Source organism: Leopardus geoffroyi, chromosome A3 (genome assembly GCF_018350155.1).
Source record: "Leopardus geoffroyi isolate Oge1 chromosome A3, O.geoffroyi_Oge1_pat1.0, whole genome shotgun sequence".
Classification (NCBI taxonomy): domain Eukaryota; kingdom Metazoa; phylum Chordata; class Mammalia; order Carnivora; family Felidae; genus Leopardus; species Leopardus geoffroyi.
In genome coordinates this window covers 127,882,427-127,902,265 of record NC_059336.1, presented here as the reverse complement: position 1 = coordinate 127,902,265, position 19,839 = coordinate 127,882,427, and the positions used below count along the sequence as shown (strand labels likewise).

The 19,839-nt window shown below is 42.3% G+C and overlaps 1 protein-coding gene across 8 annotated transcripts in view; it reads right to left on the bottom strand.

Moving 5' to 3' along the window:
• Positions 1-19,839, bottom strand: part of CYRIA (CYFIP related Rac1 interactor A) — a 105,412-nt gene that overhangs the window by 5,034 nt on the left and 80,539 nt on the right. For all 8 annotated transcript variants that reach the window (XM_045447672.1, XM_045447670.1, XM_045447668.1 and 5 more), the window contains 7 exons: positions 8,222-8,343; positions 6,871-6,976; positions 4,647-4,783; positions 3,887-3,964; positions 3,589-3,705; positions 3,419-3,498; positions 1,845-1,971 (listed from right to left, as the gene is read on the bottom strand). In XM_045447672.1, coding sequence (XP_045303628.1) covers positions 1,845-1,971; positions 3,419-3,498; positions 3,589-3,705; positions 3,887-3,964; positions 4,647-4,783; positions 6,871-6,976; positions 8,222-8,343 — 767 coding nt within the window. The remainder of the gene's footprint in view (positions 1-1,844; positions 1,972-3,418; positions 3,499-3,588; positions 3,706-3,886; positions 3,965-4,646; positions 4,784-6,870; positions 6,977-8,221; positions 8,344-19,839) is intronic.

Here is a 19,839-nt window from a genome sequence, read left to right as displayed (position 1 = left end):
GAAACTTTCTCGGAGAAACATGCAGACTTCAGTAGGAACAAAGCTTTCTTAGTGAGATCGAAGAACAAATACATTTCATGAAGACTATGTGTGGTTAGATTTAACATTATATCATATTTACGACCTCACCAGACTCAGTAAATGACAAGCAAGGACAAGCTGTTTAAAGGTTAGGGTTACAAGACATAATTGTACCTAGTATATTTTTATTTTTTGACTCTGTGACAAGTTACCAAACGGCACTGGTAAATGAGAATGTCCCATGAGTTACCATGTAATAAACTCCATCCACATTCAAATAATATTCATGGAGTTATTAAGAGTTATTTATACTCAGTCCATAGTATAAAAAATGTTAAAGCCTCACAAAGAATACAGTAAAAATATTTATTGGTATGAAAAAAAAATCTGTTCTATACTGTTATGCAAATAAATGTTTTAAAAGAGCATTTATAGCAGGGTGCTAATTTGTTAGGTACACACATGCATCTACACAAACATCCATATAAAAAGAAGGGACGAAGATATGTTGCCATATCGACAATGGTCATCTGTCTGTGGTAAGGTTACTACAGATACATTTAACATTCTGTATTTTGATTTCCTAGATTTTCCTAATTTTTTATACTAAACGCTTTTTTTCTTGGCAAACACAAATCACTGCCCTAAAAATAATACTCTATGAAGACCCATGACTAGCTGTGCTAGGAGGCGAGAACTGCAAAATGAGTAACCCAAGTTGCATTTCTAACTGATAAATTTCCTTACATCCTTCTGACTCGTGGTCCCTCTGGGCATGAAGACTTTCTGTTGGCACAGCACTAAAGCATGAGAGATGCTGCTCTGTGCAGTTGAGTAAAAACAGAGTGTGCTGCCCAAACTTAGCATTGTCAGAATAAGTTAATACCAAGAGGTCCCATTCTGCCCTTAAAAGGCTTTATATGTATTTTTTGGTTTATTTATTTGGTGGGGGGAGGGAATTAAAGAGAGAGAGAGAGGGAGAGAGAGAATCCCAAGCAGACTCTGTGCTGTCAGCACAGAGCTCGATGTGGAGCTCAAACTCACGAACATGTGATCGTGACCTGAGCTGAAATCAAGAGTTGGATACTTAACCGACTAAGCCTCCCAGGTGCCCCGAAAAGGCTTTATATTAACACATGAGATACACTATTGGGTTGATGCTGCAGACAGAAAATCCAGAATGCTAAGTGCTCTGGGGCCAGAGGAGAAGGGAGGTTCTGAGCATGCAGGGCACAAGAGATGTGCTCCTGGATGAGGTGACATTCGTGGAGTGTCTTAAAAGAATCCCCACATCAGAAAGAAGGGACAGCACTCTGGGCAGGGCAAAGGACTCAAGTATATCCCGATGACAAGAAAAGGCATGGCATTTGGGTGAAGCCACCAGTTGGGGGGGGGGGGGGCAGGACAGGAAGTTGGAATACTGTTTGAAATGTGACCATATCTTGCCATGTCTTGCAATCCAGTATCTCCCAATGCCGCTAACTTTAAGATGCCTATAACATATAAAAATATATTCATATGGCACATCAGATACGTTGAAGGAAGTTTGCAGCTAAGTGACTATTCATCTGCTCAGCTCCTCTACCGGCTGAGGGGATTAGTGTCTCTGTGCTTCTGCTGTGCTTTTTGATTGGATGTCTGGCTGTAAGCACATGAAAAAGATTGGGCTTCTTGCTATGAGGACGGCTGCCACGAGGGGGCTTGCCCCTGGGGAGAGATCCCTCTCAACGGGGAACGGAGAGAGAGAGAGAGAGAGAGACAAGGTCTGTTGTGCAACACTCACGAGCTCTTATTTAGAAAGCAGAGTTCATAACTATTCTTACATCGATCTTGGATGTCTTGCAGAAAGCTCCCACGGGATGGACGTGGTCATAGAGGATGATTACTCCCACCATCACCCTCATGCAGAACATCAGCGTTTCTTCGCTTGTAAACCTACTCCTGTACTCCCTGGAAGAGAGAAGAAATGGCAGCTGTGTTTCTTCTTGCCAGAGCACGTTCATTTCTGGCTACTTTCGACTCCTCCAATCATCTCTTGAGAGCAATCCCATACCTGCAACAACCAGGTTAATACGCTCTTAAAGAAACCCATGATGATCATTCTCCTTGAATCTATCCAATCAGCAATTCAGTGTGAAAATAAGGTAAATTAGAGGGCAGTAAATTCTCTTCTCTTCTACCCTTCAGCGGGCCAGCTCATCACGTACATCACTCCCTCCCACCCATCAATCTTGAATATTTTATAGCAGGTCCCTCTGGCTGTCCAAGATTATAGAGAATAATGGCTTCATTATGGAGAGAAAGAATCAGGCTCATTGCTACAGAGCAGCGGTCATGTCTCCAGTCAGAGTAACTTCCTTTGTTAAGACACAGGCTGCAGATTGAATTACGCAAAGATGCGTAAAAGAAATTATGTACCATTCACTGGGCCGGGAGTACTTGTGGAGTGTGAATTTTGTTCACTTACCTTGACAGGGTCCCTGATGATTCAGATAATTCAAGATAATTTTAGAGGCTTTCTTAACATCTCTCTCATTATGAATTAGGCCCACAATGAAGATGATTACTATTTCTGTCTTGGAGCAAGTCTTAACTTTGGTATAAGTGAAATATTTGAAATTAACACCATCTTCCATCTGAACAGAGCATCACATTTTATAAGGTGCTTTTGATGTCTTTGGCCCTCCCGAGCCCTCTACAGCACAGATGACATTATGGGAACTTCATCAGAGGAGGAAACCGAGGCCCACACAGGCCATTTCGCTTGTCTGCCAGCACACAGAAGTAGCTAAAGAGTTAGCTGGAGCCCTGACTTGTGGGTGTGTATTTCCTCATCACTGTGCTGCCTCACCATTAACGACCTCCGCCATTTCGAAAATCTAGCAACTAGTTTAAGCACAAAGAAACTAAGAGAGGCAGACAGACAGAGACAGAGAGGGAAGGGGAGGGACAGAATGAGAAGGACAGATGGAGAGAAATCTCCATTATCACCCTTGCCGCAGTCCTACCACTTCTACCCTTTGTTCTAAATCTTCTGTCAAATCTTTCCTCCCACATACTCATAATAATACCCAGTCATTTAGGCCAACCCTCCACGTGGCCCTTCCACATCTTCCACAGCATCTTTGATTTGAGTCACAGTTCTGCCATCTAACAAGCTATGCAGCCGTTGGGAAGTCAGTGAACCAATTTGGACCTCAGCTTCTTCAACTACAAATTGGGGCGACTTACACTCAGCATCCAGCGTTCTTTGTGACATGGATTCAGATCATATACATGTCCCTGTTAACGTGTTGACCCAAATGTCACCATCGTCGTCACCATCATAATCGTCAACATATTAACAGGCCCTCTCTAGATGAACCCTGACCATGAATCCCCCACCGATGGAACTTACGGTGTTTCCAGCATGACTTTACAAACACTTGTCATCGTACTGAGGCAGTCTGTGGTGTTCTCTATTGGCAGGGTTTTGTTCTACGAGGGAGACACAGAAGGAGGTTAGTCCTGCTAGCAGCTTTTACGTGTAATTCAGAAAAAAGGACCTCGGTGCGTAGTTTCACTCACTTCGGAGACAAAGTGCATGGTGGCGTTGCTGAGGGTTTTCAGCATTGGCGTGGCTTCTGCGTAGAAGAGGGACATTCGGTTGGCCATCTCATTATTGACTTCATTCTCAATGTCTAGCTGATGAAAGTAAGAAGAGAATATGCAATTGATAAACAGATGGTCAAAAATCCCGACACGATGTCTGCTGGAAAGGGAATCACAGAAGAAGGCCGGCTTCTCCCTGTGCCCTGCCTGATGCAGAAATCAGAGGAAGACATGGGGAATGGGCACACACAGACCAGGGGACCCAGGGGCTCACATGCATGTTGTTGATGCGGTTGCGACTTATCGTCCTTCTGTAGTAGCTGAAGTCATTCTGAATGGCTGGGTTCCTCATCTGAAATTCAGAAGAGAGGAAAGAAGGTCATCTCTCCACATCAGATGGGGGATGCGCATTAGGAGCCCAGACACCAGACTATATAAACATAATAGGACGTCTCTTGGTTGTAACAGTCAAAGCAACTTCTGGTTAAAAATAAATACTCAGAGGGGTGCCTGGGTGGCTCAGTCAGTTGGGCGACCAACTTCAGCTCAGGTCATGATCTCACAGCTCGTGGGTTCGAGCCCCGCATCAGGCTCTGTGCTGACAGCTCGGAGCCTGGAGCCTGCTTCGGATTCTGTGTCTCCCTCTCTGTCCCTCCCCTGCTCACACACTGTCTCTCACAAAAAACTATACATTTAAGACAATTTTTTAAAATCCTCAGAGCCTTATTATTATATCGTATGGCTACAAGCTAGATTTCAGGGAAAGAATCCTTGTTCTCCATCAGGATGGAGTCCTTCTCCACTTGAAAAGGATTCCTCTTATTGAATTTGGCAGATTTTGAATTTCTGTTTACAAACCACCGACCTACATCACTTTTACTGTAAGGAAGGCAAATTCTCAGCTTACATGTCTCTGTAGGGAAGGAGACACCTCTTACTCACTGATTCCCCACCCCATGGCATTAGCAGAGTGCCTGTACACGATAGGTACTCAGGACAAGTTTGTTAAATTGTCTGAGCGTGCGCGGTCTAACCTTGAGCTCATCAAATCGAAGGGTAAAATGAAGAATTTCCGCAAACTCCTTCGCCAGGGCCTGCTCCCTCTCCAGGTGTTGGGTCGGTGTGTAGGGCGGACAGGTCAGAGATTCTAATAAACTCTGAAGAGCTTTTTCTGAAAGTCAAAGTGAGTAATACACATTTGAGGTGGCCCACGGAGATTCTTCAAAAAGCACAGTTCTTAGGTCCTGCAGACATTCTCAGAGATAACCTTTCTTCTCCATGCCTTTTGCCATAACTGTGTGCAGGGTGATGTGTGTGGATAAGAAGAGGGAGCCCATCATGCCTGAGCAGACGGCCTCCCCTGCGACCCCCAGGGCCACACAGATTCATCCGAGTCTCTCAAAGCTCGGCTGAACTCTCCAGTGTGCACAGTGCTAACTCCTGCCACTGTTCAGAAACCACAGATACGTGTTTTTGGATCACGTGTAGGAGAGAGCCTTTCATGACAGGGGAGGAGATGAGGTGGCCCAGAAAACATGGCTAGATAACCTGCACTGCAGGGAAAGACTCTGGGTCCCTTTCCAGCTCGTCTCTGCCCCTATACTCCAACCTGACACAGGGGAGCTTTCCTGCAAACCCATTGTGATACCGACCTCCATTATTGTCCCCGAAACAGTCTCCTTAAATCCTCTTGTCCATTTCCAAACATTCCCTCCAGTTTTTCCTTCAACGTGTATCTAACAATGCCGAGTCGTTTAACCAATCCTTGACAGCAAGGGTTGGAACCAAACTATGGCACACAGGCCAAATCTGGCCCACTGTCAACTTTTGCAAATACAGTTTTATTAAGACACAGTCACACTTTGTTTCTGTTCCCTAATGTGTGGACCATGGCTACTAATGTCCTACAATGGCAGAGTTGAGCAGGTGCAACGAAGATAGGCGGGCCCAGGAGCCTAAAAGGTTTATCATCCGCTCTTTAAAGTTTGCGGGCACCTGATCTACGGTTTTTAATGGTCTTTTACAGCATCTTTACAAGGACATCTCTTGCCGTTTCCGTTTATGGGAATGCCTGGCCTTCTGAGTCAGCCAGTTCTACCTTGGTGGTATCTTTTTCCTTCTGTTAAAAATCTGGCTCGTTAAGATTTCAGTTCATGGGGTCTAGATACATACTTTGAAGAAACAGAAGAAGGAAACAGAGAAGAAGCTATCTGAGAGTCTTCAGAGGCTCTTTGTTCTTACAAAACTGTTTTAGCTCATTCAACCACTTCCTTTGGGTCTTAGCTTCAAGTTCTCTCGACACCATGGCTATCATTCTCCCCCAGTTTTTTTATTTCTCTGTTTAACTCTTAAAATATGGCATTCACTTACAGAAAAAGTAAAGTAGAACATGACTACCCCTTTCTTCTTTCTAGATATATTACATTAACTGATGGAAACTCAGAGAGCTGTATCCTGGGGGGAGTGGTTATATCACATAGGTGGACACGTCAAGCTTCCTGTCAACCAGACTTAACTTTACTCTTGCTTCTGCAAAGCCATTCTGAACCTGTACAGGTTGCTTTTAAGGCTAAAGAGCAGAATGTTGTTTGTTTTTCCTGTGTTTTACTGTATTAAATTTATCACATGACTCTAACCAATCAGGTTCTTTTTTGGATTAGCCGGTGATCTGTTTGTTTCAACTCCCCTGTCATTTAGAAATGTGGTCAGAGGGGCGCCTGGGTGGCGCAGTCGGTTAAGCGTCCGACTTCAGCCAGGTCACGATCTCGCGGTCCGTGAGTTCGAGCCCCGCGTCAGGCTCTGGGCTGATGGCTCAGAGCCTGGAGCCTGTTTCCGATTCTGTGTCTCCCTCTCTCTCTGCCCCTCCCCCGTTCATGCTCGGTCTCTCTCTGTCCCAAAAATAAATAAATGTTGAAAAAAAAAAAATTAAAAAAAAAAAAAAAAAAAAAAAGAAATGTGGTCAGACCACAACAAAACTGTTACGAGTGAGACTTAGCTGAGAATAAGACTAGAGGGACACCCAGGAGCAGAGACACCCCCATTGTGCCGAGAACCTCAGCGGAAGGAACTCTGAGATGAATTTAAGGGAATGAAAACCACACGTGTTGTTCGTCCATGAGTGGCCTCTCCTAAGACATTGCAGATGGATGTGGGACATCTCTCAGGTCACTGAGCTAGCTCTTCCTGCTACTTTCTCAAACTCTGTAACATAACATAACTCCGTCACACACAGGATAAAAACTACACGTACATACTCACCTAGCCTTATGGAAAATTCATAAAATCTCTTTAGCCTCACAACCAGAGGACACACTGCATTCCAAGCTTTTTCTTGAAGCTGGATGTCGTTGGGATTTTGAATCGCCTACAAAAACGCGATAGAATTGTCTGTTTAAAAAAAGAAGCAATAGCCTCCACATCAAAATGCCTCAAGACTGAGAAAGTATGGTGGTTGAAGAAAACACAAGTCCTGATCTATTTTGCTAGTGTGCTCTTAAACTGACATCGGTTCAGGGGACTGTCCTCCAAGATACTCAGTTACAATGAGATTTTAGCACTTGACCATAATGCAAATGACCCTACAATCAGACCCTATATCATCTTACTTGTTTCTCTCACTTTAAATGCAAAAAAAAAAAAAAAAATGCAAATCTGATTGGAAGCAATTCAGCCTTCCTCCATCACGTTTTGATTCTACTAAAGTCAAGCCAGTGCTTATTAGGAAGTGCAGGTCCTGAAGATGTCTTTCTTTCTCTACGATACGTATTACGTTCCTTCCGTTCTGTGATGTTACCTAAATTACCTAAATTAATGGGGACCACGACGTAGAATAACCACCTTTGAGAGGCTGTCACTTTCTTAGAAATGCCGTTTTGTCTGGGTTGCAGCAGCTTAAGGACTAGAGCGTTAGTGGTGTTTTTTCCAGAAGGATGGCGGCAGTGGCCGTAAACTGTGTGTGTTAAGTGAGCATGTGTGCACATTTGTGTATGTGTTGATGCTGCCACAAAGCTAATTATTTCACATAAAAGGAGTATCAAGTTTCTTGCCTTTAAGGCATTATGCAGCCTTAAAAGCCATGTTGGCAATTCTGTTTTGGTTGCTGTTTTTCAGGTATTTATTTATTTTTTTAATCTCAAGTCATTGCAAGACGATAGACCTGCAGGCTACTTAAAGCAAGGCAGCTCATGGCAGTTGTTTCTGATACTGTGGAACCTGCCAAAACTATTACAAAATGCTGGAAGTCTGTGCAAACCCAGACCTCATGACTTATGCTTCAACTGTTGTCCCTAGGCTTTGTATGGACGTTTCCCTTAAATGAAGTAATATACCGATCTATCGTTGTTTAAACGTCAGTCCTGTGATAACAAATGTATGACGGAGAAAAGAATGGCTAATATTTTACACGGTCTACCGCACCGTGTGTTCAGATTAATGTACTAGAATCAAAGGGGCCATTCATACTTTTTTAAAAAACACATTACCCTCCTTGTTCTTCCTAGTACACTAGGAAATACTAGGGCTATTACTTAATCTTGCTGGGTGTGTGTGCGTGTGTGGGTTTCCCTTCTCCTCCGAGGGTGCTGTCAGCTCAGTGTTATCATTGGCATACATCTCGGATCTCTGGCCCCGCGCCCTTGTAAGCTTGCAGGTCTGCGAGGATGCTCTCAGAATCCTGGAGGACGGCGCTGATCTGGTTCCATATTTCCCTCTCTCCTTCCGTGGGCTGGGCATCTGAGCAGAAGGGAAACCAAAAGACACAGAGGGCTTGTGTTTACAGACAGCTTGGGAAGAAGATTAGCATTCAGTCTACCTGATAGACAGTCCTATTTGATTCCTACAGGTTTGGTCTTTACTCGTTGACATAATAAGCTGCTAGGAAAGGAAACTAACACAATTTCTGTATGTTACTTAGTTCGAAACAGTCATCGGTCTCTCTGCGCACGTCAAACCAAGCATGCTGGAATCACTGCGGGTACTGTATTTGTTTGTGTAGAACATGCTTTTTGCACACCGATTATCATGTGCCAAGCAGTTAACTGGGTGACAGAAGAAATAAATCCTGTTTTTTGGGGTCCACATTTAATAGGAGAAGCTACTGAATATTTCTGTTCTGACTAAAAGCCTGTGAATCTGAGTACAGACGGGAAAAGCAGTCCCCCTTACATTTCCACATAAAAAATAAGCTTAAAATATTAGATAATCCTTCAGAGCCATGACGGAGATATATCTTTCTGGAACACAATAACATGGAGAAAGCATTGAGACTTCCCATTGAACATGAACTCAAGAAGTACAGGAGCTTTTTTTTAAAGAGTACTGTTCATCTTTGGTCTTGACTGTAAATGCTACTCACAAGAATAAGTGACACATTCAGGCTTACATAAATGAAGAGCATATTCTAATAACCACAGAAGCATTTCCCTTAGCTCTAAATTCCCACTTGATTACATTCCTGTAGGTCATACATGTTCTTGTCCCTTTGAGTATTTTGCGGGGGTTGGTGGGTGGATTTTGGTGGTGAATCTCACAATACCTATAAAATAGGTTGCTTGCCTGGGCTAGTGAGGAAAGTAGCCTCCATCCCAAACAAAGGCATTGCTAATCGAAGGGGGATAGATGTCACCTCTTAAAAATTTGTTTTCAAAAATCCCAGTCCTAAGGTAGTGAATTCTTTCAGGAGACCCCACTCATGAAAGGGTAAGTTGGAGTTATGTTTGTTATAACATTCCCCAGATCAAATCCCAGTTTTGACAAGTCTCGGTGGGAGCACCAAGGGTTGATCCTGAGAAACGTAATAATCCACAGGTGTTACTCTGGGAGTCTAAGAGACAGAATTCCTGAGCTAGGTGACATTGAAGTAAGGTGCTGACCATGCTGACGGGGCTTACAGGAGGGCTGAGTAGCAGAGTAAGGGTTGGGCCGGATGCGGCTGCTTCTGCTTCGGCCACCACCTGTTGGACCTACACTAATCTGAGGCCAGAGCTTTGAGAAAAGATGCCCATTTTTAGATCATTTTCCTTACCATGTCTTGCTAAGACCTAAGAGATTGGTAGAGTTACCCGGGAAATGAAGGGTGAAACTCATCAGAGCAGGAGAGCTCTCTTTAGAAAGAAAAATCACAGGTCCTTATAGACTATTCGGATATTTTGCAAACTCTGCCTTTTAGGAAGGAGATGGATTTCGATGAGAGAAGGGGTAAGGACTGACGTGCACGTGCATCAGGATTCAGAGAAGGAAAAGACAAGTGTGGCGTGGGAGGAGAGACAAGCACTCAATATAAAGGATGGGCTTGAGCTGGCTGGCTGGAAGGCCGCAGGGAGTGCGACCTGAAGAACATGACAGAGATCTGGCAGGTTATGGTACAGATCCTAGCCTGGGAGGCAGAGGGGCAAGAGGAAACGTGTTATTCCTTTATCCTTTTCTGCCCTTCCACTGTTTCCATGAAATTCTTTGGTGCGATGATATGCACGTTATTAATCACTTTGTAGGCTATCTTTTCCTGCTTTCCCAAACTTTTCTCAAAGGATGTCCTAAGTAGAAACCATTAAAACCTCATGAGCTAGGAAGCCTGTCACTGAAGACAGCATTTCAGTGAACAGAATTCCAGGGCAATATCTGAGTAAGAAGAAAGTCAGGGAAGAGAACCATGTGACAAAAATGCAGCACAGAGGTCCCAGAAAACAAGGAAAAACAAAAGCTCATTCCCTCCGACCCTCTCCTCCTTTGGATGAATAAACTGAAAAATCATCAGCCAAAAAAGGCAATTTCCTAGAAAGAGAGAGAGAGAGATTTGAAGAAGAAGAAAAGAAAAACAGGCTGTGACCAAGATTCTGAGGGGTGAGTCTCTTTGAATGTAATTAGAAAGCAGTGTGTAAAGAAGGCACTTGGGAGACCAGAAAAGGAAGCCTTCTGAACTTGGCTGTCACGGTGACTCCATCTCAGCAAATCACCCCTTGGTAAGCTTTAGACAAAACCGAATTAAAGTGAAGTGGCTGGAAGAAGACAGCCGGACAAACACAAAAACCCATTCTTCTGGTGATTAACACAAAAGGAGAAAATTTTCAGTTTTTGAAAACAGAAGCCTTTCTTAGGCGCTTCAAAAAGACTGTTTCTAATAGCGCAGCCCCGAAGGGGTCCTGGCTGCAGACGGGCGAGCTTCACTCTCGCTCCCAAGTGAAGCGAATCTTGCTTATCCAACTCAACACTGACCCTGATGTGACCGTAAAGAGCTGGACGAACAACTTGGGGCGGTGTCACCTCTCTCTCAGAGGTGGCAGATTTGGGGCTTCAGTGAAGCAGGTTCCATCATACAGTAACCCTCTCCCGGCACCGCAGTGACCTATGAAACAGGACCCCCGGTCACAGCCTCTCTCTCTGGGGAGATGTTTCTTTTGGCAGATGTTCTGGTGTCTTCATAAAACACGTTTCTCATATGGCCCCATTTAGCAGGGGTGGGGTGGGATGGGAGAAATCCCATCCATCAGTCCTTCTTCATCCTGACTTAGAAATGTGTCGGCTCATTTTCTTCCATAATTTGTTAGTCTTCTCGGATGCCCTCTTTTTTTTCTCCTTCCCCTGTCATGGAACCGAAGTCCCCTCTTTCAGCTAACAATGAGGCCCTTGATGCTGGCAGCACGGTCCCTACCTTCTGGGGACTCAAATCACACGTGGGGTCAACTTCCAGGGTGGAGAGTACAGACTGGGAGAAGCTCTAATCTGTCTATTTTGCTTTTTCAAATAGAAAGAGGACGGTGTAACCCTAAGTGACATTCGGCATCGGCTCATATACCTATGGAAGTTCATGATTCGTTCCACTTTGATCCCCCAGCTAAGTGATTAGACAGCCAGGACTAATGAACGAGAATCTGATCCATTAGGCTGCGGAACTCTGGCCTTATTTGTTTCATTAAACCTCCAGGACCTAGTGCAATGCCTGGTACATAACGTATGCTCAAGAAAGATTTGCTGATTCAAAGAACTGAATGAATGATTTGTCACTCACACTACTTCTTACGACGATTTTTCTGCTTGTCTTTTGTATTTGGACATCTTTGGAGACAGAGTCTATATTCTTATTCTCGGCGCCTCCATATGTCCTACCCATTGGAGACACTCGATGTGTATGTCATGACTCAATAAATAAATGAGGACGTTGACCAGGTGGTAGAGAATGGGAGTGTTGGGAAGCACTAAAAGAAGTGAAGATCGTGTTACTTCTGGATCCTCTCCTCTGTCTCTTCTTCCCAAATGGCTTCTATACTGTTACCTCTCTCTCACTGTTATTGTTTATCTATCTATACCTATATCATCTATATCTATCTATATCTATATCTGTATCATCTGTATCTATACCCATATCATCTATACCCATATATACCATATCTATATCTATATCTATATCTATATCTATATCTATATATCTATATCTATATCTATATATCTATCTATATATCTATCTATATATAGATAGATAGATATAGATATATGTCTATACCTCTATCTCTATCTCTGTCTCTCTCCATATCCATCTACCTACAATCAAATTGGCTATTCGTACTTTCATTAACACTTGTGTTTTTAAACCATCCATCATTTAGCTACAGCCTCAATGTCTCTTCAGTGTGGTTAATACACTATTAGGATATTTGTTGAGTGAAAAACTGCACTGAAGTTGACCATCCCAAGTTTAAGGCTGTTATCACTTGTTTTCCAGAATATCCCTTTAAGAGGCTTTGGGGTCTCCATATTCAGATTCAGTTGGTACCCATGTTTTAAAAATGTATGGTGTCTTCAGATGTCAAAGAGAAACATCTTGCAAAATTGGTGATTGAAAAGGTCTGCTGATATTCAACCTACCAGCCACCTCCTAAAGCACTTGCTGAGTGAGCAGGAACTCTGAGTTATGGGTTTTTTCTATTTTTAACACAAAGATTGACCTTTTGTCAAAGGTACACACACGTGCATATGCCCACCAATAACATTATTGATGGAAATGAGTCCTTATTGTCAGTGGTAGCCGGTGAATCTCTCGGTGATGTTTCTTCCGAGAATCACATTCTAAAATTCTAATCATTGTCAATTATTTCATTGCCATTGAGAAGAATAGTTACATCAGGCTGGGCTGCTCTAGTCTAACAATAAAGCTGTTAAAAAAAAAAAAAAAAAACCTGTGATTTACACAGGCAATTTCAGAAACCAATACTTTGAGGGGCCCTGGAACAAGCCTATCCAGGCCATTCCCCAGGGAATGATTGAAACCCCTGTTCTGGACTTGCTATTGTGGAAGGTATGAAAATGTATCATGTGCACTGTGACCTTGAGTACATTGTCAAGAAATCACTGAATTCCAAGTGCCTAGAATTTTTAATGGAAAAATACCCTCTATCAATGAAGACAGTGAAGCAGTATTCATTTTGTTTACAGGGGATCTATTTATCCTCCTCAGGCTCAATTTGCTAGTAATTATGGATATCAACAGCCAGGATTCTGGTGTCACTGGGGTCAGGTGGAGGCTTTGCCATGGAGGACTGTGATGTTTACTGAGAGCAGAATGCCTAACATTCCACCGTGTGGATGGAGAGGAAGGTGGCTGAGTGCTACGCTTGTCAGGAAGGAACATCTTTGGTGAACATACCCCAGGGCACAAACCAGGCTGTCAAATCAAAGTGTTCTTATCTTTGTAAATCAGCCAACGACACACTCTGTCTTCACAAGCATCGGGAACACACATACCTTCTCTTAACAACCTATTCAGGACTGTATGGAAAATCTGACAGAGAATCAAACAAATCAACTGAAGATAATGTGAGTAGAAGACACAATTTATTTGGAGATGTCTTTGGCTTTGAAGGAAGCTCTGGCCTTTCATCAATAGGATATATTGCTATCTCTGCACCTCGCCAGCTGTTGTATAAACAGTGAAGAAACGTACAGCACAAAGATTTGCCAAAACCATAGATTAAATCCATAGCTCTTCTTTTCCACCACGTCCTTACCTCTCTGCCCCTCGCCCCTTCAGGATAAACGAAGATACACAGCTAATTATCTATGATTAACATTTGGGGATATAAAGCAGTAATGATTTACAGCAGAATGCTAACTGCTTACAGAAACCCCATAAAATTGCAAAGATCCATTGGAAAATGTGTGTAACTGGGCTGACATATTTATTTGTAGAGGAACATTAGTCGTCCTGCACCAGAGCCCAGAGCCCAGAGCCCTCTCCTATGGAATTTCCGATGAGGTCCTGTATAAAGCAGGAAGGGTTGAAGCTTGAAGGCTCATCTACTTCAGCTCCATGCAGTGGGACCCCTGTGATGTCACAGGAGGAGGGAACTCAGAGGACAGAGATTTTTGAGGCTTCGTTCCTACTGTCACTTTCGCCACTCACTGCATATGAGACCTCAGGGCCAATCAGTTCATCTTTCTGGTTCTCAGGTTACTTCTTGGTAAAAGGAAGGACATTGACAAGAGCCCTGTCCCCTCTCTAACTGGTCTTGTTGGGATTATGACCTGTAGACCCGCAGAAGGATGTTGACAAAGATATAAAGCATTTAAAAGGCAAAAGTGCTAGAGATTTCATGAATTTAATGACCGGATTTCTATGTTGGCATAAATAAATTGCTTTCCAGGTCTGCTCTGTTGGGTTTTGTTTGTTTGCTTCGCTTTTACAGTGGCCAGGAACATCTCCTGTCTTCCCCCGTTTCCTTTCCCCAAATTATCTAGCCTCTTCTGGACAGCCTTAGCAGAAGTGAGGGTACCAGAGAAGGAGGTGTGAAACAAGAGCTCAGTAGTGGCAGGGGGTAGCCTGCACCAGCAAAATTGTCACCGATGAGCAGCTAATCTGACATCCCTCCTCGTTTTGAAAAGTAGGAGACCGTAGTCCCAATAGAGCAAAATATTCAGAGCCTTTCTGAGAGTATAATGGTTCGGAGGCTTTAGAATTGCCTTCCCAACTACCCCCACCCCCACCCCCACCCCATGACCACTGTTATTGTTCTCGGTATGCTCTTAAAGGTGGGTTTGTCTTCTAAGAAAATCATTTCTCGGTTACCGCCTGCCAAGAAACATTTCTTCGGCTCAGCCCTAGACTTCCTGTATTTTCTCTTTTGGCTGGCCCGTCACCTGCTCTCCATTCTTCCAGGTAGGTTTCTGTATGACCTGTACTATTACTGTCTCTCCAGTGCGTCTGCATCTTCTCTCCTCAGGAAAATTATAATAGTTCTTGAAGAAGCGGGCATGTTCTCCCAATGTTCCTATATTTATATGCCCTATGTCATCCCTCCACGCCTCTCTGCCTCCTAAGATCTCATCCCCACTCCTCTTGTTCCTCCTGACGCAGGAGATGCTCCGCATATAATTACTGAATTAGCATCAATAAAAAAAAAAAAATCAAAGTTCCTAAGCTTAGACTTCAGGCCCAGCTCTCTGCTGGACACCGGATATGCAGTGATAGAAGCATAAGATACCATCCAAATCTTCTCTGCAGGGAAGTTCTTCATGCTGAAGTGCAATGATAGCAAAGACACCTAGTTATGTAAGAAGGAATTGGAGGGCGCCAGAACAAGTAAATATGTCAGTAAATACAAAAGATCTATTTAAATTACGCACACACGCGTGCGTGCACGCACATATGTGCACGCGCGCGCACACACACACACACACACACAGAGACTATTGAAAGTTTAAAATATAAGGAAAAACACCACCACCACACATGGCAAATGGGGAGTGCATAGCAGATGTCGAAGCAAAACATAAAAGGCACAAGGGTGGAGGGAGGGTGATCGGATATGCTGTGACAAGATTATTGAATTCTTTATGAAATGAAGACGACATTTTGAAGACAGATTGCAGTAACTTAAAGATGTATATTATAATCTCTACAATAAGCCCTAAGAGGCAGAACTAAAAAGCCAACAGAAAAGATAAATGAGAGTACCGAAATTATTCTATTTAATCAATCATGTTTGAAAAGATTCCGAGAAAAACAAAGAGCAAATACAACAAATAGAAATCAACACATCAAGATAGGCTCAAGTACAAACATTAATTAAATGTAAATGGGCTGCTGACCCCAATGAAAAGGTAGATATTATCAGCATGGATGGACAGCTAGAGCCAACTAGCTTTTGTTGTTGACAAGAAGCACGCTGTGAAGGTGAAGGCACAGATCAGATGGGGAAACATACGCCATACAGACCATAAGCATAAAAAAGCCGTTACGGTCAAAATATAAAATGCTTGAAGATACACTTAACAAAAGATATGCAAGAGCTCTAGTAACTATAAAATACTGCTGAGTGAAATTAAAGAACATCTAAACAAATGGAAAGATATACCGTACTCCTAGGTAAGAGAATCAATATCATCTAGATGTCAATTCACCTCAAATTGATCTAAGGATTTAATACCATAATAGTCAGGGGCGCCTGGGTAGCTCAGTCGGTTAAGCGTCCCACGCTGACCAAGCATCCCACATGGCTCGGGTCATTATCTCTTGGTTCGTGAGTTCGAGCCCCACGTCCAGCTCTGTGCTGACAGCTCAGAGCCTGGAGCCTGCTTTGGATTCTGTGTCTCCCTCTCTCTCTCTGTCCCTCCTCTGCTCATGCTCTGTCTCTGTCTCTCTCTCTCTCTCTCGCTCTCAAAAGTAAATAAACATTAAAAAAATTAATATCATTAGAATCAGTATCTCAGCAAGATTATTTTGTAAGCATTGAAAACTTAATTTAAAATTTATTTAGAAAAGTAAGGGAGCTAGAGTAGTCAAGGCAATCTTGAAAAAGAACAACAAAGCTGAAGGACTTACTCTCCTTGACTTTGAGACTTATTATTTGTTATATTTGGGTATTAACTAGTGAAAAAGATCAGTAAAGCAATAAGAGAGAAGAGAAGGCCCAAACATTACAGTTAACTGATTTCTGATAAGGGCATTCAAGCAATCTACTTGTGCTAGAAAAAGCTGATAACACACGAAAAAAATAAACCTCTCTCACAAAATACACACAAATTAGTTCAAGACTGGCGACTGACCTAATTTAAAGCTTAAATTTCTAGAACTTCCAGAAGGAAGCAGTAGAATATCTTTAGGCCCGTCGGGTAGGTCATGATTTCTTAAAAAGGATATAGCGTGTCCTTCATACAAAAGAAAACAATCTTCAATCACACTTCATCAAAATTTAAAACTTCTGTTCACACAAAGTCAAGAAAATAAAGAAATGAGGCCCTGAATGAGTGAAAACATTTGCAAGCTATTAACTCCCAGATGACAGGTATCCAGATGTAAGGAAATCCCAGTTTATTGATACAAAGAAAAAGAAACTCATTAAAAATGGGAAGAAGACCTAAGTGGTCAATATGGTCTAAAAACGCTAAGCAAATATTCCATAAGCACGTGAAAAAGGTTCAACATTATCAGTTACCATGGAAATGCAAATTAGAACCACAAGCGAGAAAACATCCCACAACCACCAGACTAGCTAAAAGGAAAAGGTTGAGGATACTAAGTGTTGGGGAAGGTGTGGAACGTCCGAAGACGAAGCTGCTGGCAAGAATGGAAATGAGTACATCCCATTCGGAAAACTATCTGACACTGTCTTGAAAAGTTGCATAGAACTGACCCGGCAAATCTACTCTTAGGTATGGTAATACAAGAGAAATGATGCCCACGAAGATTCTACAAGAACGTTCACAGCATGTTTAGTCATAGTAGCCCAAATCTGGAAGCAGTCTAGGTGTTCATCAACAGGGAATGAACACACAGACTCTCCTATAACAAGAGTATTTAGCAAAAAGGGGGAACAAATTAGCATCACGTAGTAACATGGTTGGATAGCAAAAATATTATGTTGAAGGAGAAGAAGATACAAAAAAGCATAGATTGTAAAATTCCATTTATATGAAGTTCAAGACCTTATAGATTAGGTAAATTAATCTTCGAGATAGAAATCAGATCTGACCGGTAGTTGTTTCTGGGTGTTTGTCAGGGGCAGGGGATTGCCAGAGAAGAGGCATACTGGAACTCTCGGGAGTGAAACATCCTGTCTTGACAGAGTGTGGTATTTGTCAAAATTGACTGAAATATACACTTAAGACTTGTGCATTTCAGTGCATATAAATTATGCCTCAATAAAAATAAATGTTAAAAAGTGGAACAGTCAGGCAAAGAAGAGAAGCTATCTATTCTGAGCAGATGGAATGGCTTCAGAATTAACCAGAAGCAAGAAATCAGATTTTCCAAAAGATGCTTATTATTATTATTACTATTATTATTATTGTAACAGCTTTATCGTGATATAATTTACTCATCCCAAGTATACATTTCAGTGATGTTTAGTATATTGCCATTGTTGTACGACCACCGACATCATTAATTTTAAAACATTTTCTTTATTCCTCAAGAAACTTTGAACCCATTAGCAATTCCCCATTTCTTCCCAACACCCCCAGGTCCAGACAACCACTAATGAACTTTTTATCTCTGTAGATTTGCCTAATCTAGACATCCCACATAAATGGAATTATACAATATGTGCTCTTTTGTAACTGTTTTTTTTTTAACTTAGCATAATTGTTTCAATATATCCATCTATCAGTACTTTACTTTTTATTGCTTAAGAATATTTAAGTGAATGGACACATCACACTTTATTCGCCCGTTCATGATTTGATGAGTACTTGGGTTGTTTCCACTTTTTGGCTATTATAAATAATGTTACTATGAATATTTATGTACAAATTTCTGTGTGGACACATTTCTCTTGGGTATATACCTAGGAGTGGAATCATTGGGTGATAGGGTAACGTTATGTTTAGTGTTTGAGGAAATGCTAAACTGTTTTCCAAGCCATCTGTACCATTTTCCATTCACACCAGCAGTGTATGAGGGTTCCAATTTTTTCACAGCCTCACCAACACTTTTATTTATTTTGAGAGAGACAGAGAGAGTGCAAGTGGGGAAGGTGCAGACAGAGAGGGAGAATCTCAAACAAACTTCACAGCCCAGTGCTGGGCTCTAATTCATGAAATTGTGAAATCGTGACCTGAGCTGAAATCTAGAGTCAGAAGCTCAACCAACTGTGGCACCCAGGCGCCCCACTCATCAACACTTTCTACTCTCTCTCTGGTGAGGTGCTATCTCGTGGTTTTGATTTGCGTTTCCCTCTTGGCTAGTGAATGTTTTTTTTTCCTGTGCTTATTTGTCATTTGTTTATCTTTGGAGAAACATCGACTCAATCCCCATGGAATATTTTGATAGATCAAGTTGTTTACTGAAACAGAGTGTCTTTGAAGCAAGGTGACCTTGTATAGATTTTAGTCTACTTGAACTTTGACTTGTCTTAGAGACCTTCCGCTCCAAGGCAGATACTGTATGAAGGACGGAAGAAGTGTGCCATTCTAGAGTCACAGGTGTGATTAACGGCTAACTCTCTACTGCCTATGTGGCAAGGGAAAAACAGGGCAAGGAGAACTAAAAGGAGTTTTCTGTGACCAGTTCTGGAGACCTCAGCTCTGGATCTTGGAAAGGTTGCTTGGTTACATCCCCTGTCCCAAACCCTAGGGTGAGTTAATGCCTCATTTGGATGCATTAGTTAAATATGGTTCCCAAACTGGTTAATCATCAGAACCGCCTGGGAGATGTGGGCAAAAGCAGATCCCTGGAACTAGGCCACTGAATCAGAATTTTGGGAGACTTTCAGACAACTATGTAAAAACCGTATCTACCAGATGTTTCTAATGATCATTTCAGTCCGGGAATCACTGGAACGATTTCACTGAAAGGCTAATGTCTGCTGCCCACTTTGGGTGCCATTAACGAGTGGATTCAATTGAACAATCATCAACAGACCTTCAGGCATACGTCTTCTGTACAGTGTCTCCCAAACCATCACTCATGCAAGATTAGGTTGCATTTTACTCCCCCTCTGTCTCCCAGCCTTCAAAGAAGAAATGGAAATATGACAGTAGAGACGGAAAAGGGGAAAAAAAAAGTAGTGGGTTGAAAAATAAAACAATAAAAAAGATGTTAAGTGGTTGTGTAGAAATGTGAGCAAAGGGTACAGAACTCACTGCAAAGGTCAGACAAGAATTTAAATTAAATCTACACAACTAGAAAACCTTGGGACAGATGTGTCTAATTTTGTATTATATTTTGACCCAGCTTAATTATATCTATTTGACCCAGTTCAATTATATTCCATCACTGACTTCAAAAAGAATATTCAACAC